Here is a 24,829-nt window from a genome sequence, read left to right as displayed (position 1 = left end):
GTGTGTGTGTGTGTGTGTGTGTGTGTGTGTGTGTGTTTGTGTGTGTGCACGAGTGCCCACGCATGTTGTCACCAGACTATTGGCCATGCAATCTTTTTGACATTGTGTCTCTAGAATATCCACGCTGCCCTTCTCCTATGACATGGTTGCCTGGAAACAGAAACAGTGTGCCACATTCATTTAGTCCTAAATCAAAGTGCACCTCAATGTTACAACTGTTGCAGCCCGTGTCAGCTGGGGGCAGAGGGAGAGAGAAGAGAGGAGATGCCTAAAATACATAGAGTGAAGGGGAAAGTGAGAATGGAGAGGAAAAATGAAGCTTTGTTGAGAAGAAATGGGTTGCTCAGTTGACAGGCCTCAGAGAGATTAGCAAACGAATAGCATTTTACATCGATGAGTTATCGGAGGACAATCCACTGTGAAAGGCTTGGTTGGTGAAAACAGTGTGATAAACAACCTGATTCTAGTGCAGAGTGCGGCTGCAGGCTTACAGGGATTAGGCAGGCAGGCTTAATTCGGCTCAAACACTGTTTGAACTGTGCTTTCCTATTGCTGCACCCTTAACACATCGAACCGGTGCACCTCGTTTCTCTTCAGAAACCGAGATTTATTTCCTTTGTACAGCTTCAGATCTCCGGCTGTGCCTGTGCATCAGAGATAAGAAAGAAAAAGAAATCACTTCTGTGCCCTAGTTTGAACTCTGCTCCGAGATGGTGATTCCATGTGTTCTGCTGGCTCCCGTGAGTCCTCTACTCGTGCCTATATAAACCTATGTACAGGTTGAGAATGCGCTGTAATGAGTTGAAGATAAACCCACTGAGCTAGGCATCACGCTGGACTTATTGGTAGTTAGAGGGCCAACTGAGGATGACCAGACAAAGGCCAGTCTCTCAGTTAGCCCTGCAATCTCCATCTGGCTAGCTCAGCACCCCCCTCTCTCGTTGCCCTTGCCTCCCTACACACAAACATACATATAGTTATCACAAGGCCCCTCCCCCTCCCCCCACGCACACTCCCATTCAGTGCTCCTCTCACACGTAAACAAGCATGAGTCTTAGGCCGATCTGAAAACATTGACCTACATAAAAGCGTGCAGTGTCTTCTTCCCTTGCACCGCTGGCCTCTCCAAAATTCACATTTGGCTGTTGCACACGTTGCACACGCTGCGTTGCGAGCAGTTGCACGGGTTTTCAGGCGAATGCGTAATCTACATGCATGCACGCTGAATCCAATCGCCGGCTGCTCCATGCTCTGTTTGGATCTTAAGTGGCTGCAAACTCATTATTCACATTTACAAGGAGTGGATCATGATTGCACCAATGTTTCATTGAAGAGGCTTTTCCTCACAGAAGCATCAACACTCTCCCTCATGACAACTGTGCTGTCAGTTATAGTCTTTTTACAGAATCAAAAGGCAGCAAGGGCTAATTTTAGATCTTAAGCATAGGAGTGATGATGATGTCCGCATATTCAAAACCATCCATCACAGTCTAGTAAGAGTGGTTCATTTAATTTGTGTGGTTGGTCCCACGAGTACTATTTTCACATCTGAGCCCGGCACACAACTGCAACTGCAGAAGATGAAAGCCTTTTTTCAGTTTCATTCAGACACTCGCTTGGTTACAGCCAGTAATTTCAGCCAGAAAATGTGCAAACACAACTGAGAAAATGAACAGTCGCTACTGATCCACAGCCAATAAGAAGGCTGGATCTGAAGGTTATGAGTAACTGTAGCTGGAAAGAGGAGTCCTTTGAATGTTTGCATATTTACATACACATGTGAGCTGTTGTGTGTGAAAGTGTGTTAATGTGTGCACAATTAACAATAGAGAAAGCTGTTGGAAACCTCCAGGGAAAACATTATTTACTTGCGGACACATGATGCAGGTCTATGAATCTTTCATAGGCCATGAGCTCCACAGCAACAGTCAGGGACATCAAAAACAACAGCAACATCACACACACTCAGTTGTGTGACATTAGTATGACGCTGATGCAATCCTGCTCCATCAGTTTTCATCACGCTAAAGCTGACCTTGAGAAATGAAGGTTAAGAGAATGATTGCTGACATAACAGCCTGCTTGTTTTGCATTCAGACCATAGTCATGTAGTAGTCCTTATTACTAGTCGTATTTTGTGTGTATATCTACTTAAAGCAAACAATTATTGTTAACATTTTCAATATATTTCTTCATCAGAATGCTGTGGAAACACTTGAAGAATGATGAGCTCCAAAGAAGAGGAAACTCTCCGTTTTTTCCAGTACGTTGAGGAGAACGGGCTGAGAGCCTACAACGGCCTGGTAGCTCAGAACTTGGACCACGCCAGGAATGAGAGAAATAGGACATACCTGCAGGAGAAAAACGACAAGAAGAGAAAACAGGAGGAAGCCATAAGGAGGTAAGAAGAACACAAACTAATAAAGTGCTTCACAAAAGGAAAACAGACTCATTGACAAAGGTTGTGTCAGATATCTGTCAGCTACTTTTAAGAGAGATCCTATAGATAACAGTCTTGCTACAGGAATGTCACTGGGTTCACTTCAGGAAGAGGTTGTAAGGAATTGGGACAAGTGGCTAGAGGGTCCCTGTAGTAATGGCAGGTTGCTATTTTTTGGGGCTTGCCAGTGTGGACTGGCGCTACCCATGATCTTTAGAGGATAATTCATTTTTCACTTTTAGACTTGTCCTTGGATGGAGGTCGTCGCTGCTCTATTTTTGAGACGGAGAGCGTTTAGAATTAGGAAAGGCTTGGGGTGGGCTGTGGCAGAAAGTGTGTTAGGATGTGAATGCAACATGTGATGTGACTTTTGGTTATGCTGTTGGGATTCAAGCATACTTAACAATCCTGTTTTGATATGTATATTTTCAACTGTGTAGTAAGTTGTTTCATTGACAAGAAGTTGATATAACACCCCATGTAGTTTGAGGAAATTAGTCGCATGTGCCTTTGCACCCTGTTTCACATGTTGTGATGAGCAAGCGGTTCCAGCTGTGCCACTGTGTGCAACAACACCACGGCGTGGCATGCCCAAACTTGAGAGAATAAGAGGCACGTGCTCACAACGTGACTCGCATGTGGACACGCCGTGCTTGTGTTGTGGGGTAGAATAAGGAGCACTGAGTCACAGAGTCATTGGGGGGGATAGCAGGACATTGCAAAAGGGTTGGGAAGGTTTTTGAAGACATGGACATCTGTGTTGCTTTGTGCCTCCTCTCCCAAAAACTTGCAGGCAGTATGAAAATACAACAAAATCACTCTGTTGACACTTTGTTTTGAATATTGTTTTGTTTTAAATATTTCAGTAGTTAACAATGATTTGAGATTTGCTTCCAGAGCAATGAACATGAGTTCTTAATCTGCTGCGCTGGTTGTTTCCGTGCTCTAACATGGAATTATAGCCCTTTTAATTACATTTTAGGACTAATCACATCTGAACAGGTATACAAGTCCGCAATCAAAAAAGAGTATTCATTGGGAATTTCAGTCATGGAAAAAAGTACACAGTGCATATAGGTAGCTTCACAGAAGACATCGCATTATTTATCTGAGCTTGTGGACAAACAATTAATCTAATGGTGATCAGTGTGTAGTGGGGAAAGCTTATGGGAAATGCTGTCCAATGATGTCATGGAATCTAAAAATCATTTCCCTTCTGTCAGACTCGGTACAAAGTATTTCAGCAGATGATTACATTGATCTGGCTTTGAGGGCTGTACATTGTGGATTTTCTAAACTGATTCATACAGGAACCCTTTGAACCATGTCACATTTCTGTCAATAGGTCCCGTGATTAAAAAAGAGCTGTTTCTCTGCTGCCATCGTTAGTGTCCGTAGAGAGTGAATTGTAGAGTATAGGTACTGTTCATCACTCGAAGCTGAGTTAGAGCTCAACTTTTTACCTCAGGAATGAGATAGACAGCTTAGTTAGAGTCTCTCAAAAATCTATCCTGGACTTCCTTTTATCACTTGCCAGCAACATGTCCCTGCTTCCGTTGTTACTAGCAGTCTGATGCAGGCCTGTGATTGGTAAACCGGACAGGGCGATGCCTGAGGAAAGTGGCATCTACTGTCCTGCTTCCACTGTCTCTCAGCTGTTGCCAAAGCTAAAATATTAATACACAGTCACTGGAGGAAAAGTCTAAAAAAATAACTGGATTTTTCATGAGGCCTATAAGTAGGTCAATGAGACGACCCATTTTTACAGTAACTGAATGAGAGAGAGAGAGAGAGAGTGTGTGAGGATTCATGTGTGTGTGCATGGACAGGATGAACAACATGAAGATATCATATATGAGTTTCTGAGAGGCGAAGAACAAATGGCCTCTGTGATTGTGTGAGGGTGAAAGAGCTTGTTAGAGCAAATGTGTCTAAAAGTGTGTGGGGAGGGGGGTGGGGGAGAGAATAGGAAAAAAAAAACCTGTTAGAGAGAGATTAAGTGTGAGCTCAGTTACAGGAGATGTGTTCTGCCTGGTGACAGCTGGAACAGCCACAGGCCAATCAGATCAGCACGTTAGGTTTGAGTGAGGCGGGCCTTCCTGCCTGCTGCTATCTCACTCTGGGTTTCTATTATTGTATTTCATCAGCAGAAGTTATTCACACAGTCATGCACACACACTCACAACACACACACACACACACACCAACAGACAGACGTCCACAAATTTGTTTAAACGTGCAATCGTGTTCATAAACACACACACACACACCTAAATTTACTTAGATTTGCATATGCTTGCAAATTCTAAACGACTTCTTTCTCTTCGTGCAAACATGTGCGTATTCACAGATAGACATCCTTTCTTCAATCTTTTTTTCTCTCCCCTCAAGATCTCCTTCAGTGTTTTGTTTTTCTCTGTGACGTTGTTCGTCCTGTCGCATGGTGTCACAGTGAGAGAGAGAGCCAGAGCTGCCCTGCGACATCTCAACTCCAACTGGTCCAAGTGCACCTGTGGTCTGTCCTCTAGCCAATCACTGGGCAAATATCCTATAAATAATCCAGTCACACCCACCCACCAACACACACAATCCATGAATAGGGGATGTGCATGCACGCTGTCACAGCAGATGCACACACCAAAAACACATGAGAGGAAGCGACTGTTGACACCTGTGGCTGAATTCCCTGGGAGATTTTCTACTTTTTTTTTTACTTAGATCTTAATTGGCATAAACATTTTCAACAATTAAGAAATGACATGTATAAATGACAAACAAGAAAACAAAAACTGATATAAAGCTTTATAAAGTCTTTTTGGACATTTTGTGTCCCTTAAATTGTAAATTTTCCCATTTTTTGTTCCAGTTGTTCTTTTTATAGTCCCAAGATGGGTCCTTTTTTCCCCACAGATTTAATGTTGGAAAGATGTCAGTGATGCTACCTCTCCCCAATTTATGGTTAGAGTTTTTTGCTTGCTAGTAGCAATATTTTTACCAGATAACTATTACTTCCTATCACACTTTCTTCAGAGACATTACAGAGATAGAGCACTAAACAACTCATAAGGATCTTATATCCCAGTATTTGTAAAGCATGTTTCATACCATTCCCCAAAACATTTGGAATGTCTGTGCAATTCCTTATTTTTCATTTTAGGTTTAGATTTTCTTTCAGATTTTGAAACTGTCCAGTTCTCTGTCTTTTTCCAAAACACACCAAACTGTTATTCCCTTTTCTGCCTATTGCTTAAATCATATCATGGTCATATTGATCTGGATTTATATACTATTGTAAGCTAACCATTTTAATGTATTTGTATATTTCTGAAACGTTTACATTTTTACATTTAAACCCCAAAACTAACGTGTGTACTGTCATTTAATTTATATTATTTTGAGTTGCTTGTATAATCTTTTATGTCCGATCATATTTTGAATTGGATATTGGTTTACTCCTTTTTCTATGTCTTTGCTCCAAATTCGAGCTTGCACCATCAATAAACAGTCTCAGCTATGCAACAGTTAGTACAAGTACCAAGACCACCTCTAAATGAGCCCGAAAACATAGTAAAACTAATAGTTTAGTAAGTAAACATGAGATTTTGTGCATCTGCTTTCTTCCCAATAACACTGGCTACTTAGCTCTACAGGTTGCAGCAGGCACCTTTCTCTTGTATCTTTAAACAAAATGTGATGTGGTAAAATGTTGAATGATGCGCAGGGTGGCTTTATTATTAATGTGTGCTGGAATTAGATTGGTTTTGTGTCTGGTTTCTATGGGTACCCTGTTGCTAGGCAAAGTTAAGCCCCTGACCAATGAACCCACCCCACCAAGCACCTTCTGTTCAGCAGCTGGCCGGGAGGGAGTCAGAGTCAGCAAAGTCACACACAGAGGGGTCACAAAGACACGCATACATACACGCCCACATGCGTGCAAACACTTGCACAAGATAGGGATTTGTGAAGCCACACATGCAAATTCATTCCATTTGTTTAAAACATTTAAATCTCTGACATTGAGCTCAGTTGTGACTCTGATTTTAGAATAATTAAATACATCAACTGCCGATATCAAGTGTGTATAGATTGCATACTTGTCACGGCTTTTTTGTACACGAACAAAGTCAGATCTTGAGCTCATTTACTCTGCAACACACACACACACACACACACACACACACACACACACACACACACACACACACACACACACACACACACACACACACACACACACACACACTCATACACACGCAGCCCTCCTTTCCCCCCATTGCCACACAACACTCAGACATCATTAACTCTCCATTTGGGCCAATCATCCATTTAAAGGGATTGATTGTTTACGGGGGGGACTTCCATGGTGTCATGATGCGTATGGCCGTGTGAGCAGCATCGGTCACATCCAGGGTTAAACTTAAATCAATGCTTTAGCCTGAAAGAGCCCCTGTTTTCAGTGGCACTAACATGCCTGATATTTTTAAGTTAGCGCTCATACCATTTGAGCCACTGGCACAGAATTAAAGGCACACTCCAGGGGATGAACAGATTGTTCTCTCTCTCTTATTCTGCATTGTTTACATTTTTTTGCATCTTCTTTTGTATTTGTTATTCATATTTACAAATGTAGTTCTGTGTCCTTGACCCTGTCTCTGTCCTCTCTTCCATCTCCCGCTCTCTCTCTCTCTCTCTCTCTCTCTCTCTCTCTCTCGCTTCGTTGCTTCCTGTTTTAGGACAGGTGAGGACATTGCGACCGAAGGCAAGCACTTACGCATGGGCTCCATTACAATGCCGGACCCCCAGGAACGCATGCCCATGCCCCACCCTCATGCCCTCGCCTGCGGGCAGGGCTTCTCCGTACGCTCCCAGTCCCTCCACTCTGTGGGCGGTGGGAACAATGGGGGTGGAGGAGAGGAGGAAGTAGGTAGCCCGACCTCTAGGAAGCAGCCCCCACCCAAGCCCAGGAGGGACCCGGCCACCAAGCTGAGCATGTCGTCTGAGGCGGTGGACCACAGTCCCACGTCCACCTGCCGCGGGGAGAGATGTGACGGTGAGTGGTGGTGGCACTTCACACCAAACTGCTGCGCTATATATAGCCGCTCTCTGCAGTGCCCTCCTCAACAGCGTTCCTCCTACAATGACATGACATCTAGCTATTCACTGCATACTTCACTCTAAGTACCATCGTGGCAAATTGATGTTAAAAAGGAGCTATAAGTACAATGGAGTTAAACCCACGTTAACACACAAAAATGTGATAACCTGCAGTTCAATGAACTACATTAAAAGAGTCTGACAAAATGTGTGCTGCACCACACTGACTTGTCTGGAAAGGTTTGGCTATTGTGCAAGGAAAAACCCTTCCTTAGTATATTTGAATGACAGTGGACCAATTTACAAATACTCCAGAACAATTAAATACACAGACTACAGCAATATTGGACGTCATTCCGTAAAGAAAAGGGCTGGAAGATCATGGATAATTTGTAACTTTGGTGGACTTTCCATTGTCCTCTTTTACTTCCAGTTACAGTCAGATAAACAAATATGAATATTTTCCTTTGTCCGACGGATAAATCTAGTATGTAATCATCAGGTGTTATATATCCACTATGTCTTTCACTCAGTAGTTTACCAGGCTTTGAATATTGTCCGTTTCTCCTCTCTGAGAGTAATGTCCTGATATCATTAATATAGTAACACGTTCTGTGTATTAAGTCAAAGCTCTAGTAACTTCATTCAAGAAGTTGGTGCTGGCTATAGAAGGTCATTGGTGACATAGTCAGTTGTCAAAGCTGTTGTCGGAGCACATAAAGACGACAGAAGTGTCTTGACATTTCTTTGACCTCATTTAAAACTGACTTACTAACTTATGTATTTCTACAAGGCATATTATCAATAAAGACCCAACAATTTTCCCTCCAGTTAAAACTGCCAAGGCCGACATTTGATCAAGATCCAGAAGAAGCGCCCTGCAGCAATTTCTGAAGTCAGTTCTCTGAAGCAAAATAAACAAACACAGTATGCCCGTTTGGCCATGGATGCAACAGAGGGCATAATTATAGTACATCAGCTCAGTGTAAGAAAGCGTTAATGAATAGGACCGGAATTAATTGAGCAGAAGTAATGTTTCCCTCAACGAGCCACAGATACAATCGCTGCTGTAGCAAATGCACACAGCTTAACAGTTTTATTTGAGACAGTGCATGTGCTGAGCACTAACAAAAACTAACAAACACTGCAAAATCAAACTGACATTTAGAGTATTATCATAGTCTTTGTGGCAGGTGGCTGTGATTTAGAGGTTGCAGGAACTTTTGACTCATTTTGGATGGTTCGTTGCCAATGTGATGCTTAGGGAGTCCGCCCAGCCCGGCTCAGATTGGTGGGGATCTCTCTATGTGCACACAGATCTTCCTGGGCACCACGGCAACCATCCCACAGAAACAAGACCCCCTGCAGCCCAGCCAATCACAGAATGGCTGAGCAGTTCGAGCCAATAGGGCTTCGGAGATACTGAAGTGTGAGGCTGCGCAGCCAATCCGAGTGAGAGTGTGGGGGTGTCCCTGGCTGAGAGGAGGTTTGCGTGCTCGGTAGCTGGCGCTGTAGCTGGAAGGGGAGGAGCTTGTCGGAGTAGAATTCATTCAGGAGGAGCGATTGACCTAGATTTCGTTTTCCCCAGGAGGAGAGGGAGGGGGAGGGGGGTTTGCGGGGTAAACACATCCGCTGCAGGGGGGAGGGGGAGAAGAGGGAGCAACAGAGAGATGGAGAGGAGAGCAGAAGGGACAGGGAGTAAGAGATGTGTGGAGCGACAGATTCATCATAAATACCGTGCAAACCTGTTAGCGTAATAATGCATTTGTTAATTAAAAAGCTGCACAGTTACACTGCTCTGTGCACATAGCTGTATGCACACACCGATAGATGCACATAAATACAGATAGAAAGGGACAGAGTTCACAAGAATGTGAGGATGTCAGTCAAATTAAACATCTGGTTTTAACCAAATCTTCTATTAACACCTTATTAATGGTTATGAGGAGACAATGGAACCAGCCTATTTGTCATCCTCAGTTCAATTCGGCATCATCAACATCAACCTGGACACATTACAAAGTTTTGTTTCACCTCCAGGATTTTCTTGATATCTTGCATTGTTTTCTCAATTTAAATAACAGACCCTAATCTAATCTATCTATTACTTTCCATTTAATTTCCTGCAGCATGTCCTGCAAAGCTATACATTCAGATGCAACCGAAAAGAGACAGAAAGCCCCCTACACATTAAGACTCCCATTTTCTGGAAGGATTGACTTTAGTTTGTGTGTTAAAATGTGTACATGCCTGTCCTAATTTCCCGCTCTGAATGTATAGGCATGTGCAGTGCACGTGTGCATGCATGTAGGGATGCTGGTGAGTCATACACTTACAGGAAGTATGCGTGTGTCTGGGCCATCTGGCATCTGAATTATTAAAGGTGTAAAATCTGCAGTTTTTAGATTTTCCGACGTGGTCCGGCTGTTAACCACTCTTATCTCTCCCTGCCTATCAGAGAAAGGGACGCTACTCTTCCAAAACATTGCAGTGTCTGACCTAGAAATACACTGTGAGCAACTCAGTAGTAAAGAGTGCCGTCTACTGTGAGTAAACTAGCATTAGGACCGCACTGTACTATCTATCGACGTTGAACGCTGTACCATCAGCCTCACTGCACCACATCTAAAGAGATTCACTCTGCAATGCTACGTCACCACTATCAGAAAGAAGTTCCACAGTGTGTGTGACCCAGATACTATACTCACATATTACTCCACTGCCATATATGTGACCTAGAAAGATGCATATGCCCCGACTATTCCCACATATCTGACTCAAGATATTGCTCTCAGCTATACACGTTGACCTACATCTGACCCACAAAACTGCAGTAGGCTTTATGTTAATGACAATGATTCACTTGTGTATTATAGCTTTGCAGAAAGTAGCAACAGAAGAGAAATGTGAAAACATTATGTTATCATGTCTCATTCCACAACCAAATAGTCAGAATGATGAAGAAGAAGATGCCACGGTAGCTCACCTGGTGGACCAGGCGCGCCATGTTCTAAAGCCTTACTGCAGATGGCCAATCAAACCGAAGCGCTTTGCTGCATGTCCTCCCCTCTAAAAATTAAAGAACCAGCAAACAATGAATAAACAGTATACTTTCTGTTGTCAAAAAGTGCTTGTAAATGTGATTCTTTCCAATGGGTTTGTGTTTTGACCTTCTTTCTTTCCCTCCTTTAGGAGCTCAAGGATGCAGCGAGGACTGCAGGAGGGTGCCGCCGCCCAAACCTAAGAGGAACCCCAACACGCAACTGAGCGTTTCCTTCGATGAGTCCTACATCAAGATCCACGCCGGCAGCGGGGTCAGACCCCTCCACCACGTCACATCCCCCTGCGAACGCAACAACTCGCCCCCACAGAGTGACGAGAGCCCCACGGACGACTGTGAAGACGAACCCGTCTACATCGAGATGGGCGGGATCGACGTCGGCCCCAGAGAACCCCTGAAGAGCGAGGACGAGGAGCCAGGAGAGTCTGTGTACGAGGAGATGAAGTACCCGGCTCTGGATGATATGGAGTACCGCACTGACCCTGTGGGGTGTCGCTCGGCCTGCCCCACCCCGGCGCCCTATGACCCTGAACCTCTCAGTCGCTGCTCCACCCCACGAAACATTCCACTGTGTGACATTCCTGCACCCTTTCCTAATTTACTCACCCATCGGCCTCCGCTTCTGGTGTTCCCACCGGCGCCGGCCCAGTGCTCCCCGAACTCAGACGAGTCCCCCCTCACCCCTCTAGATGTAGCCAAACTGCCCATGCTGGAGAACCAACCCTACAGCAAATCTCCAACATCCTCCAACGAACCGCCCTCCTCTGCACACCTCCGCAGGGAGCTCACCGCCACCCCAACCCTCACCGTGTCCGGCCGCTCCTCTGCGCCTCCTCTACCCTGTACCCTCTACAAATCCTCCTCTTCATCCTCCTATCAGCGAAGCCACTCCGCTTGCCCATCGCCGGTCAGCATGGGCCGCTGTCTCACCCCTCTCAGCCTCATGCGTACACCTCCATTTGACGCTCCCATGCCGTTCCCCGGTGGTCTGCCGCGGAGTGCCTCTGCCACCCCTCACGGCAAAGGCTCGCCGCCCCAGGACGGTGTGGGTCGACTCCATGGCTCCATGCAGAATGTGTCAACGGGTCGTTCACGGACACCCACCAGCCCACTGGACGAACTAACCAACCTGTTCACGACTGGTAGGAACATGCTGAAGAAAAATGCCAGTGGCAGGAAGTCTAAAGAGCCTGGAGAGAGTGAGTCATTTCACACATTTGTCTTCTCATTTTGGAACGTAATGAAGCACAGGGCACAAAGACATGTGCACATATTTATTTATGTCTCTTTGATCCCAGAAGCGTATTGACAGTTTATAACTGCATCTCCTTTTATGAATCTTACCCCAGCCTGTATATTCTGTAAGAGGGTCTAGTTGAGAGAATTAATGAAAAAAACAACCCTACCAACACTGGAGACGAGCTGCAAAGTCTCAGAATAACAACCAGGAGAGCAGGAGTAACATCCTAGAGTGTTTATGGCCAACATGGAAGGTGTCAGTGTCTAAAAGCTTTGGCTGCAGTAAACTCTGGAGCGAACACCAATAAGTAGTCCTCGGTTCCCTAATCAGTGTAATTCATCCCTGTTTTGCGTTCACATGTTTAACCCTGCTAAATTATACATTGCCATGCATGATTTCCACGGCGCTCTGTGCAACCCTCCATTAATCTAGGCCTAGCTCGCCAAGTCCGATACAGATCGTATGATTTAATCTGAGGGGATTAGAGACTAAAGCGGACAGCAGGTCCCTCAAACCTACTCATGGCATTATGCCGTCAGGCAGCATTACTTTTAAATATGTAAACATCATGTTTAAATACAGATAGCCATGCTACACGCAAAACTCCACCAAAATGAAATGGTGTAGAAACACTTAACCACTCATGGTAACTTTATCATATGGTCAGTCACAAATTAACGTTTTCATGCATAACGCTGTAAAACTGTTTTTATTTTTTGTTAAAAAAGCCATGTTAAATATTTTGAAAATTATTTTATACAAATTAAATGTATATGGCTGCAGGCATTAAACGAAACTAGATAAGCTAGAGGGTATTTCCATAAATCATGAAGTATAGTGTAGTTCATATGCAGGCATGTCATGCAGTATTTGATCACTAATACATTTATCTAGAGCATGTAATGATTTAGAGTGAGGTTTAACATGGAATTTGACCCTATAGTTGACATATAACTATTCAGAGCTGAGCTGTACTATGCAAAGGAATTTAAAATACTGAACTAAAACCCCTCATCAAATGCTCCTTAACAGAAATTTATTCAAGCACATTTTGAACATAAATCATAAAATAACTACAAAGACTCCACACATCCATCCTTACTCTAAGCTCTTAGCAACTACAACATAGCAACAGTGGAAGGAGGAGAAATCCCTGTTTCTTATTTGCAGATTCCCTCCTCATGGGTAATGCAGCCAATCACAGCTCAGGGCATGCCGGTCTACAACCAAGCAATAAGCACGAGATAGCTGTGGCTCTGAACTCAAATCTGCACCTGATCAGAGGATTTCAGATTCTCTTTTCTGTCCAATCAGCACATCCTCTAGTCACGATTGAGCCAATCAGGTAGCTGTGGCAGCTGTGCAGATGGGGTTGGTGGAAGCTGAGACAATTTATGATTTATGCTATTTTGACTTATGAGTACATCTTCCAGTTGGTGTGCATGTGCCAATTAGGGCACGTTTGCTGTTTAATACTGTGTTTTCTATGCACTGTCTTGCATATACTGTATCTGTTGAATTCTGTCTGACATTAAGGGATGGCTAGATTGTACATGGGTGCATTTAAGTCCCAGTGATGTCTTACCAATAAGCACTTTGAAAGTATTCTGTTCTTGAGCCCCATGTGGTTTGTAAGCAGTTTACATATGCTTTCTATACATCAAGGATGGGCTGTGCTGGCAGGTTTTTTTATTTTTTTAATTTCTTAATCACAACACCTGTATTCAAGCACCACATGGGGCTACGGGACTGACAGGTTGTGTGTGTTGCTCTGTGACTGGCTGGAAGCACACACATTGTAATGAGCACACAAACCTAGAACAATGAATGGAGGTTGATTTTTTTTCTTTTCTCTCCCTCACTTAGGCGATAGAGGCAGCAACAGCTAGTCTGACCCACTTACCAACTGGTTAATCGCCACACTCCCTCTCATACACACACTAAAAAAACATGTATGACACACATAACATGACAAGGGATGGGCATGATAAGGGAGGCTTGTGCATGGTACTGTAAGTCCATATAGAAACCATATAGAGGCACAGCAACCATGCACATATATGTTTATTTGTGCAGTGATGATCTATAATGTCTTTATTGAGCCTTGAATCAGTGACACACATATTGCTCTATATTAGCATTTTCATTGCACACAGACTGGAATATTATGTGTATGCTAAGTAAGAGTCAAAGTAAAAAAAATAAGTTAAACACAGGGACATCAATTGGTAGTGGTAATGTTTTAGAATATGTTTCATATTGGTAACCATAGTTATTTTATGGTACTGTATTATTTTGTAGATTTTCAGGTGAGAGAACAGTACAATGAAAAATATTTACAAAAAAAGGTAATTTTGTAAAAAAAAGTAGAATAGATAATTATAGTGTGTATTATAATATACCAAGACGAATGCAACTCTAATGCCTGTTAGCCCACATATTGACTCATCTAACTCCACTCATTTACTGCAGCTGCCTCAATGCAGTGAGTAGTGAGTGACACCTAGAGGATATATGGTAGAGCAGGAACTTGAAACAGAAAAACAGCATTTATTATTTATTTTTTCCCCCCAATTTACCATTTACATATGTATTTAAACAATTTATTTTGAGTATTTCCAGTGTGTTATCAATTGAAGAAGAATCAGCTTGGATGGTTCAATCATTTCAGTGTTTTTATTCTTTTACAGCCGAGTCCAAAAGCAAGTCTCACAGCGAGTCCAAGCGTGAGGGCAAGGAGCGCCACAGCCACGGTCACAGCAAGGAGTCCAAGCGAGACTCCAAGGATCGCCACAGCAAAGAGTCTTCTCACCGGAGAGACAAAGATAAGGACAAAGACAGAGACAAAGGCAAAGACAAAGACAAAGACAAAGACAAAGACAAAGACAGAGACAAAGACAGAGACAAACACAAAGACAAAGACAGAGACAAAAATAAGGATAGAGGGAGCAGCAACGTAGAGCCCCTTCCCAACAGACGCAACAGTAAAGACCGTACTTATAGCATTGGAGATGCGCCACCTGTCCGCAGGGATAGCAGGGAACTGGGCTGCAGCAGTGTAGAGCCCATCCCGTTGATAAGAAGAGACTCCAAGGACAGAGGGCTTAGCAATGGTGATCTGCTACTAAGGAGAGACAGCAAAGATCGGGGCGGGGGACATGGAATGGAGCCTTCGTTGAGACAGGACGGCAAAGACAGAGACAGACTGCTGGATCAGCCACCTGAGCTGTTACCGAGACAAGACAGCAAGGAAAGGGCAAGAAACGGTGTAGACTGTAGACACGAAAGCAGAGAGAAACTGCCGGATCAGGCGCCTGAGCTCTTACCACGACAGGATAGCAAAGAGAGAGCCAGGAACGGTGTGGACTTAAAGCACGAAAGCAGAGACAGGCCACCTGAGCTTCTCTCCCGACTAGAGGGCAAAGACAGAGCTAGAACTGGAGCCGAATTTAGGCATGATAGCAAAGACGACCGTCCCGATTTGTTACCCCTGCAGGATGTCAAAGAGAGAGCAAGAAATGACATGGAACATAGACACGAAGGCAGAATAGACCAGCCACCTGAGATCCTACCCCGACAGGAAACATCCAGAAGCAGCAACAGCAAGGACAGAGTCGGCTACGGCTCTGAATCCAAGCATGAGGGGAGAGATCGGAGCTGCCACAACGGCGGAGATCTCCCTCCTCCTCCTCTGCCCAGGCAGGACAGTAAAGATCTGAGCAGAACGGGACTGGAAGTGAGACGGGACAGCAAAGACAGAAGTCTGAATGGCTCAGAGCAGCAGCAGCAGCATCATTACGATGCCAAAAGCACCAAGAGCCCCTCTGCAGTGGAGTATAGAGGTGACAGCAAAGAACGAGGACACAGGTCAGAGGGCACGCCGAGACGAGATAACAGAGGGAATTACAGCACGGACCAATCAAAAGCACAAGAGAGGAACGGCAGCACAGTGTCAGGGCAGCATTCAACCACAACCACGCCCACTCACCACGGGAGATCATCAGGTAGCCCGCCAACGACCATGGGAACAGGAAATGGTGAGGGTTAAAACTGTATGAATTGATCTTTTATCCTTTATATATGTTGCAAAAAGTATTCTGTGTCAGACGTGTGGTTTCCCCCTCCCTATGCAGATCTGAAAGTAGCACCCAAGTATGGCCGCTCACCTTCTATGCCTGCTAACCCCTCCCCACTGGGAACTCCACAAAGGAAGGCCGCAGAGACACATCAAAGTCAGGTATGCAGATTTGCCTGTTTTTCTTCAGATATATGTTTAGCCTTTTACGGTCCCTGAAAATATATTTCTTTAATCATATTCATACTCTGAGTAATAATTGAGTCATACAAACCCAGAAGGTAGTTCTCAATTTTCACCAGACATTTCTGTGATTGCTGTTCTCACTGGATTGAATTGGGCTGGGCAGATTTACGAAAACCTGTTGTCCCTGGGGTGTTAAACTCTTTGAGTCAACTACTTTGAGCGTTGCTTATTCAGTCATGAATAAGTATTTCATGTTAGAGAGAAATACAGGTTTTAGGGGCTTTAACGTGTACAACTAACTTTAAAGTCAAGCTGTATTGGCTCCACTTAATGCATGGACTCTGCTCCTCAGATGCCCCAGATGCCATGGATCTGCGGAGACACCACCATGCTAGAACAGATCGAGAGGAAGCGCACCCTCTGCATGGAGATCCGCTCCAGACAACATCCACATCTGCAGAGATCTCTGGAGAGGCCTCTTCCTCCTCCTCCGGACAGGAACGAGGACCGGCACCAGGAGCGGAGTCAGTGCAAGCAAGAGAGTGCATCTGTCCTCCCGGGCTGGGGGAAAAGCAGTGGGGGCAAAAAGATCCGTCCTCCCCCTTACCCTACACAGAAAACTGTATTCTGGGACACGGCCATCTGAGAGTAACCACACACTTGCACCTCCCTGCCACACAACCCCCAGTTACCCCCTCCCTCTCTCCTCTGAGCTGTGCTGATTCCTCCCTGAAACACCAGGGGCATCAGGACAGCCAATAAAGAGCACCAGGGGGGATGATACTCGCTGATGTCAAAGGACAATGGTGGTTACCATAGCAATACTTCGGCTCGTTCAGGTTGTCATGTTTTCTTATCATCACTGGTGATATTTGATATTTTTCTATTTCCTGTGACTGGATTCTTGTAATATAATTAGTAGTATAGATATTTGATGAATAGATATTTTCTAAATGAGATGGGGATTAAAAAGCATCTTAAATTATGTATAGTAGATGTAGATGCAATCTAATGTTGTTTTTTTAATTTAAATTTTGTTTCGGTTATTTTACATTTGAAAGCATAATCTATCAATACTTGTACTGTAGTAGCATAATTTTCTTATGCCCAACTGTTTTTTTTTGTGCGCAAAAGCACTTAACTGAATGGACTATTCAATTCTGTCTCTATATACTTTACATTTTCACTGTTGTATTGTAAGTTGAGGGTTTTTAACGTCAACGTGCTTTAGATTCCAGCGCCCTCCATGCCTGGTCCAGTACAGTATGTTCTAGAAATGTACGACAGTCGGTCCTAGAACAGAAACGGGAAAACTTTGTGTGCTTCAGTTTGTATATTACAGTAAGAAGCGGTGCAGTCACTACGTCTAAGCCTTTTGAAGCGGTTGAATCGTTTTATAGGAAAACCTGTTGGCTGGCATGTTGTAGACAGAGAAAAGTGTGAAACGCTGTTTTGCCAGGAAACACTATGAGGGTGGGTTGGGGAGGTAGTAAATTAGAACATACATTATTAACAGTATCATTTCCAAAACCAGCCAAAGCCTGTTAAAGCGAGATGAGGGTGCGGTTGCACTTTGGACGGTTGGTTATTTGAAAATGGGGTCGGTGGCAATAGCCGGCGAGTACTAGCGCCCTTACTTTGCCAGGCACACTGCGAGCACCACGACACAGTGTAAATACTGGATGCCAACGACCAGCCCGTACAATCAACACCTGAGCTTTTAGAGCATTTCTTGATTTTACTGCAGATTATAATAGCCATATGCACTTGCTTCAGAAATAACCTTTCAAGATTATGCTTATATATATATTTTTGAAAATGTTAAAAAAAAAAAGATAGCTGTGCCATGTAAGTTTTTAATTTATCGGCGGGGAGGTAAGGCCTCAGGAGGCTGGCTGTGTGCAACACGCAGTCATGACTGCGATTGGTTGTCTCTGACAATATTCCCAATTCAATTGGCTGGCAACCGTTTTAGAGATCAAATCGTTTAAGGACCTATAACATGGCAACGGCTCTACCCAGTCAAGCAGACAGGGGTTGCACAATGGCCTATAAATCTTTGAGGCTTTGTAAAATAAAACAAAAAAAGAATCTGCACTATCCATTGTATTCCATCACGTTTAATCAGACTGATTACATACATGTCCCTCTCCCCCCGCTCTCTCCCTCTACCTCAACCTCCTACTTACGACATCTAAATGGGTTTTTCTTCAGCACATTAAAATGCAATGTCGACATTGCCAAAAGAGTGTGGGTTTGACAAATGAGCTAGCCCTCAGAGTGCAAGTGCAGTACCCCCTCACTGGTGAGAATCAATGCTACAGAGGTCCTTCTGTGTTGTACCTGTACGTGTGTGTGAGGGAGAGAGCTGTGTGTGTGTGTGTGCGTGTGTGTGTGTGTTTGTGTCCGTGTGCCAAGATACACTGTATGCAAGTTGAATCTTTAAAAATGATTGTTTTAAGACATTCACTTTGCCCTATCCATGATGTTGGTGGGTGGAGGTTGGAAATGTAATAATGATGATGTACAATCTTTTTGTGTGTATAAAACGTGCACTGTGAAAAGGTAGAGAGAGCACCGCACTGTCAGAGTCCTCTGTCTTATTGCACTGAGTGTCCTCTTGTTTTGCGTAATAAAAAAAAGAAAAGGAAAAAACATGTTTGAGGAATAAAGTACTGTATTCTGATTGTCACTTGGGTTCTGTTGAGAGAAATAAATAAATATGAACTTGAAACCCGCTATGGAAAACTGGATCCTGTTGAAATTATTCATTTTCTACCATCTTGGGATTCTTGCATGTCGGCTGTTGTTTTTCCCAAAACTGGGGAAATTATTGAACTCTGAATGATTCGTATTGTTAAAACTTTTTATTTGAGGAGCACAACTTAGATGAAGAATGAAAGGTCTTCAAAATATTTATCCTAAATGAGTAGTCTGAAAATGGATATTACAAAATCTTCAGGTACAGCAGCAAAATGATAAACTATGAAAGATTTTCATCTTTAGAAATAGCACCTTATTAAAAATAATGACAGCGATTGGAAAGAGTGGCTGCAACATCTTATCAGATAAAAGTAACAACATATAAATGCAAAGACACATTTTTGGTCGTATATGGAATAAAATCTATCTATAACTCAAAGTGTTCATCAGACTTAGATTTAAAAACAGAATGACTTAAATCAAATCATTAACTAAAAATGACAGGAGGTCCTTTATTGTTCTCTGAGGCAGACATGACACCGACTGGCCTTGCGTCGCTGTTGGTCGGCTGCCTTGATGGTGCCAGGCCTCTTGGTGATAAACTGCTCCGTCTCCCTAACAGTGGTCAGCCAAAAACTGTAGAGGTTGGCAAAGTAGTGACAAGAGCCACGTGCACCCTGACACTCTATGAAGGGGTGAGTACGGAAATCCTTAAGGCAGCTTCCAGAAGAAGTCAGAGACTGGCCACCACCCTCATCACCTGCCCCTGTGTGCTGAAGAGAAGAAGTCCAGCAGGGTACACATTAGGGTTATAAGACAGCATGTTTATTTCATACACACACACACACACACACACACACACACACACACACACACTAAAGCTTTCTATCATACTCACCAAGAGGAAAGAGTACCCCATCCACAGACTCCTCCAGCCAGCTGGGCATGCAGGGACTGTGTGATCCTGGCTGTGAAAAGCCACCGCAGGCGAAACTGTCTCACACACCGCACAGCGGCTGATGTGGGAGCTAATCTCCAGGCCAACCAGAGGCATCATGGGTATTGGAGCGGTGGTAGAGAGCCAAAAGGATTTGTCGTTGCGACTTGAGTAGTGACAGGCGGCTTTGTTGCAGTAGGAGAAAGGCATGGTGGAGAAAATAGGGAGGCAGGAGCCAGCCTGGCCTACAGGAAGAGAGGTCAAAGAAGAGAGAGAGAGAGAGAGAGAGAGAGAGAGAGAGAGAGAGAGAGAGAGAGAGAGAGTAAAAGAGGAAGAAATCGTATAAAGTTATGGACAGATCCATAAACTCATGTCCAACAAAGACGGACTTAAAGGTGACCCTTACCCAGATCTTGACTGTGAGCCTTCTCTTGCCCCTCCAAGTAGACCAGACTGTAGCCCGCCCAGAGCCGACTGCTGCCTCCAGGGCACTGTGGCACCTGAACTGACTGGCTGTGGACGACCAAAAGGAAGCCTGACCTTAATGCCCCCCTTTGGCCTGCGTTACCTGGATCACCGGGTGGACCTGGGGTACCTGGAGGATGGAGGGGTTGAACAAGTGGGTGACATCATTTGAGGATGAGAGAGGAAGACAAGATTAAATAATTTATTGGAGGTAGTCAATCATTTTATCTGTTGCCTTGAGGGAAGAGCAAACATTTTATACAGACCTTTCTACAAAACCTAAGTGTCTATTTTGAAGAAGCCTGACAGTTATCAGTCCTGTGAGTTTCTGGTATATAACTGTTGTTTTATTTGCCACCCTGCCAAAATCCTAATCCCAAATTAAACACTACAAAATGTGGGCTTGTTACATGACTGCGTCTGATCATTTACCTTGTGGTCCAGTAAATCCTCGCTGACCAGCATCTCCCGGGTCTCCAACATGACCATTGGGACCAGCAGGACCTGGTTTGCCAGGGAGGCCCACAAACCCTATGGGGCCCTTCTGTCCTGGAACACACAGATACAAAGAAACAAGATTTATTCAGACACAGAGATTTGAATACATATACATATGCAGAGAATATATTTAAACTCTCTTGCCTTTACGTCCTGGAGTCCCAGGAGGACCCCTATCGCCAGGGAATCCCAGAGATCCTGGTCGACCATGTGGTCCTGGGAGTCCAAAGATAACACTCTCTGGCCTTCCAGGGATATAATCACCATGAGCACCTTTTGCACCTAGAAAAAATAAAATAATACTTTGATTACTGTCATAACATAACACAACACTCAGTTGTGTTGAATAAATGAGAATCAATTCTTAACTAATGAAAATGAATTTTTTTTAAAGAATTTAAAGAAATGTTTGATCCCACTTAAAGATCAACATCAGGTTTTAGGTTTGGTCTGTACAGATGTTCTTGTGTTACCTGTGTCTCCAGTTGCTCCTGTTACTCCCTTGCGGCCCCAAGGTCCAGGGACCCCAGTCTGACCTTTGGGTCCGGGGGGACCTCCAGAACCATCGGGACCTCTCGCACCTGTCAAAATGAAGCAACATTTAGAGTGCATGCAAGTGGATGGCAACACTGTAAATACTGATGGTTGCAGTCTGGCACTGTAATGTACCTTTTGGTCCTGAAAAGCCTAGGTAGTGTTGAGACCCAGTAGGCCCTGGGGGGCCAACATCTCCCTTACGACCTGGTAACCCTGGGAGGCCAATTGGGCCTGGGTCTCCTTTGGTGAAAATGCTGCTGCCTGGAGGGCCTTGCTCCCCAGGAGGACCTAAACACCCAGCGCACAATCCCAGTTGTGGACAAATAGATTAAAAGGCACACATACCTAGTTATATATCAATATGTGCACAAAAATCCCCACAATGATCATTCCTAAATGGGACCATGGAACATAGACAAACTAATGAACGCACACACACACACACACACACACACACACACACACACACACACACACACACACACACACACACACACACACACACACACACACACACACACACACACACACACCTGGGGGTCCTGGAGGTCCTTCATATCCTAGGTCTCCTGTTGGTTCTGGCAAAGGCTTGTAGCATTCTCTGCCAGGGTAACCAGGTCCACCTGGGAAACCTGGAAGACCTGGAAGACCTGGGGGAAGAAATACAGATGAGTTAAATACCTTAACTGTCTTTCTCTTCACCCTCGCCGTTATAGACAGATGCAGTAGATGCACTATTGGCAGATAATGAATATTATACCTGTGACGCCAGGTGGGCCCCTCTGGCCCTTGGGCCCCGGAAAAATGGCTCCTGGAGGCCCTTGCTGACCTTTCAGACCTTTGACTCCAGCAAAACCATCTGGTCCTGGAGGGCCAGGTATACCTGTGCCTTGAAGTAATAAAGGAGTACATTTAAGTATCAATAGTAAAATATCATGACATATTACTGTTATTCTTACACTTTTTTTTAGGTGAGAGAGGCTGACTACATACTACATGAACAAGACATGCACACCAACAGACAAACCATAAAAGAAACGCAAAGAAATCATTGCTAGACTAAATTTAAAATGATGATAAAACACCCTTCTTACCACTTGCTGCTTTCATCCCTTTTGGACCTCTAAGCCCATCCAGCCCATCCAGACCCGGTGGTCCAGGGGGGCCTAAACATAAAACCAAAGTATGACATGGGGATGATCTTATTAGGTTATTAGCAGCCACTTCTTGGAGTCCCTTTGACACAGAATTTAAACCAATACAAATAAACTAATAGAGACTTCCAAGGCCTGTACCCTGACATTATGTTAGTACCTGGAGGCCCACATGGGCCCGGTGGGCCCGGGGGTCCCAGACCTCCATAATCGCCTGGAAAACCTGGAACACCTGGACAACCTGATGGGCCACGAGGTCCAGGGAAGCCTGTAGGGACACACACATAAAAGAGCTCAAACCAACAGTACTTGAGTGCAAAAACATTTGTATAACATTTAAGATCTGGCTCAAATTGTTTTAATGGCTGAAGGAGAAATGAGAATTGCTGGAAACTGGAGCAATAATTTACTGCCATTGAATAACAACTTATGCGCATTTATATCTAAATGTAAGTTAGTTTTATACAATGTATGAACAAATGATCTTTGTTACTCTCCAAATGTTCTTTCAATTTATTATTATTTTTTTCCTCTCTGATGATATACAACTGTGTGACATCTCACAATGGGGTTCAAGTTCTTTTTCTCCTGAATCTGATTGGAAGCTAGCATTCCTAAGTTTAAAGGTAAACAACAGCAGCATTCCATCATTTTTTAATTATTGCTACTGTGTATTAGGTTTCTTTCTAAGTCTTCACTGGAAATCACCTGGTACTCCTAGTCTTCCTGGTCCACCAACCACGCCTCTTTGTCCAGGCTGTCCTGACCTTCCCTGTGGTCCTGGGTCCCCTGGATCTCCTGGACTCCCTCTTAGTGCTCAAGGGAAGGATTTTGGATAGAAATACATTTCCAGTTTTACATCCGCTTACAGTTTTGTAAAAAGTCTTGGAAACCGACAGACAAAATAATTTGAGTCCCTCCTCATCATTTGAAGTAATTTCAAACTCTTTAGGTCTTCTGTTCGGTGTGGCATTTTCTTAACTCACCACTGGGTCCATCCTCCCCTGGCAATCCTTTGGGTCCAGGTGGACCAGGTTTTCCATAAGATTGTCCTGGCTCACCTGGAACAGATTTGGACAGCTTTCGTCACGTTTAGTCCAACTGAATGACAGAGGTATGAAATCCTGAGAGGTTTAACTGGGCTTTATTGTTACATTTGCATTTATTAGAACAGTATAGCACATTGTGTTTGATGAACCCAACAAAGTATATGATGTATATGATCTAATCTGCTGTGGATGCACATGCTGTTGTATAAACATTTTCTCTTTGTCTTCAATCACTCAATCCTTATCTTTCTCTCTCTTTTGACTCACCTTTTGCTCCTGGAAATCCTGGTGTCCCTGGGATACCCGATTGTCCCCTTGGCCCTTGATTTCCCTTTAAAAGACATCAACACATTCAAACTATTTAACATCACGTCTAAAACTAACATTCAATAAATCATGTGCCGAAATGCCTCTCATATATGTATTATGTATCAGAAATGATTTGCTGCTGGTTCAACATGTGGCAGCCATTTTTTATTGTATTTGGGTGTCTACTGGACAGACACACACAAGCTATCTATACAGTTATGAAGACAATTAATTAGGTGCATTGTGTACCAGATCTCCATCATGTCCAGGATATCCCCTTGGACCAGGAAAACCTTTGATCCCTAGGTACCCAGGAGGTCCTTGTATTCCTGCCCTGCCTGGAGCACCAGTGCTGCCTTTAAACCCTGGTGAACCAGGCCAACCCTCAAGCCCCGAATCTCCTGGCACCCCCCTTGGACCCTTTGAGCCTGTAGGTTGCAAAACAAATAAAGTAGTCCTGCACTGTTAATTACAGTCTTTAGTAAGTATGTGTAGTTAAATCCCTGGGAATAAAAAATATTATCTTTAGAAAAGATGTGTAAATTTAGAGAGAGCTTCATTGCCTGTAGGTCCTTGTTGTCCTGATTCCCCCCTCCTTCCTGGAAGTCCTGGTGGGCCTTTTGTTACATTCACGATCCCTGATGGTCCTCTTAATCCTGGTGGACCACGTTTACCTGGATGGATATCAGAGATGACATGAAATGCTCATTAACCTAAATAAATAATCATCCTCATTCATCTTTATCTGGTGATGTAGCTCTATATCCACCACTGTAGCTGTATACAGGCCGTCTGTTGTACTATTGTGCACATTCTTGACTGCTACTTTCTTATTCATGCTATATCTCTTGGTTATATATTCTGAATGGTGGCCTCAAGCCATGATTTAAGGCATTCATATATTCTAAATATATTTTAGGCACAGAGACATTTTTTATATTTTGGTAATTTCCTGCTCGGTCATTTTTTACAATTATTCTAAAAACATTATGCCATTATAACATTATACGGAGTATAGCTATTATAGTCTTGGTATGCATACAGAGATTTACCTTTTTTGCCAGATGGTCCTTGCCGTCCA

At 43.9% G+C, this 24,829-nt stretch overlaps 2 protein-coding genes across 2 annotated transcripts; one reads left to right on the top strand and one right to left on the bottom strand.

Moving 5' to 3' along the window:
- The first annotated feature begins 2,225 nt into the window (after positions 1-2,225).
- On the top strand, positions 2,226-16,742 carry nyap2b (neuronal tyrosine-phosphorylated phosphoinositide-3-kinase adaptor 2b). The gene is made up of 7 exons (XM_054596730.1): positions 2,226-2,401; positions 7,174-7,490; positions 10,727-11,794; positions 14,526-14,684; positions 14,847-15,872; positions 15,969-16,072; positions 16,449-16,742. Exons 1-7 carry the CDS (start codon positions 2,226-2,228, stop codon positions 16,740-16,742), a joined length of 3,144 nt encoding a protein of 1,047 aa, XP_054452705.1.
- A 2,409-nt stretch (positions 16,743-19,151) lies between these two features.
- LOC129089318 (collagen alpha-4(IV) chain-like) lies at positions 19,152-24,308 on the bottom strand. Its single transcript, XM_054596729.1, has 16 exons — positions 24,304-24,308; positions 23,998-24,205; positions 23,707-23,770; positions 23,377-23,451; positions 23,099-23,206; positions 22,551-22,658; positions 22,331-22,402; positions 21,997-22,125; positions 21,770-21,886; positions 21,369-21,524; positions 21,173-21,280; positions 20,844-20,981; positions 20,634-20,750; positions 20,143-20,331; positions 19,698-19,981; positions 19,152-19,572 (listed from the first exon to the last, which is right to left on the bottom strand). The coding sequence occupies exons 1-16, from the start codon at positions 24,306-24,308 to the stop codon at positions 19,312-19,314; spliced, it is 2,139 nt and encodes a 712-aa protein (XP_054452704.1). The 3' UTR covers positions 19,152-19,311.
- Positions 24,309-24,829: the final 521 nt, after the last annotated feature.

Source organism: Anoplopoma fimbria, chromosome 3 (genome assembly GCF_027596085.1).
Source record: "Anoplopoma fimbria isolate UVic2021 breed Golden Eagle Sablefish chromosome 3, Afim_UVic_2022, whole genome shotgun sequence".
NCBI lineage: Eukaryota > Metazoa > Chordata > Actinopteri > Perciformes > Anoplopomatidae > Anoplopoma > Anoplopoma fimbria.
Note: the sequence above shows the minus strand (reverse complement) of the source record. Positions and strands in the feature narration are given on the sequence as shown.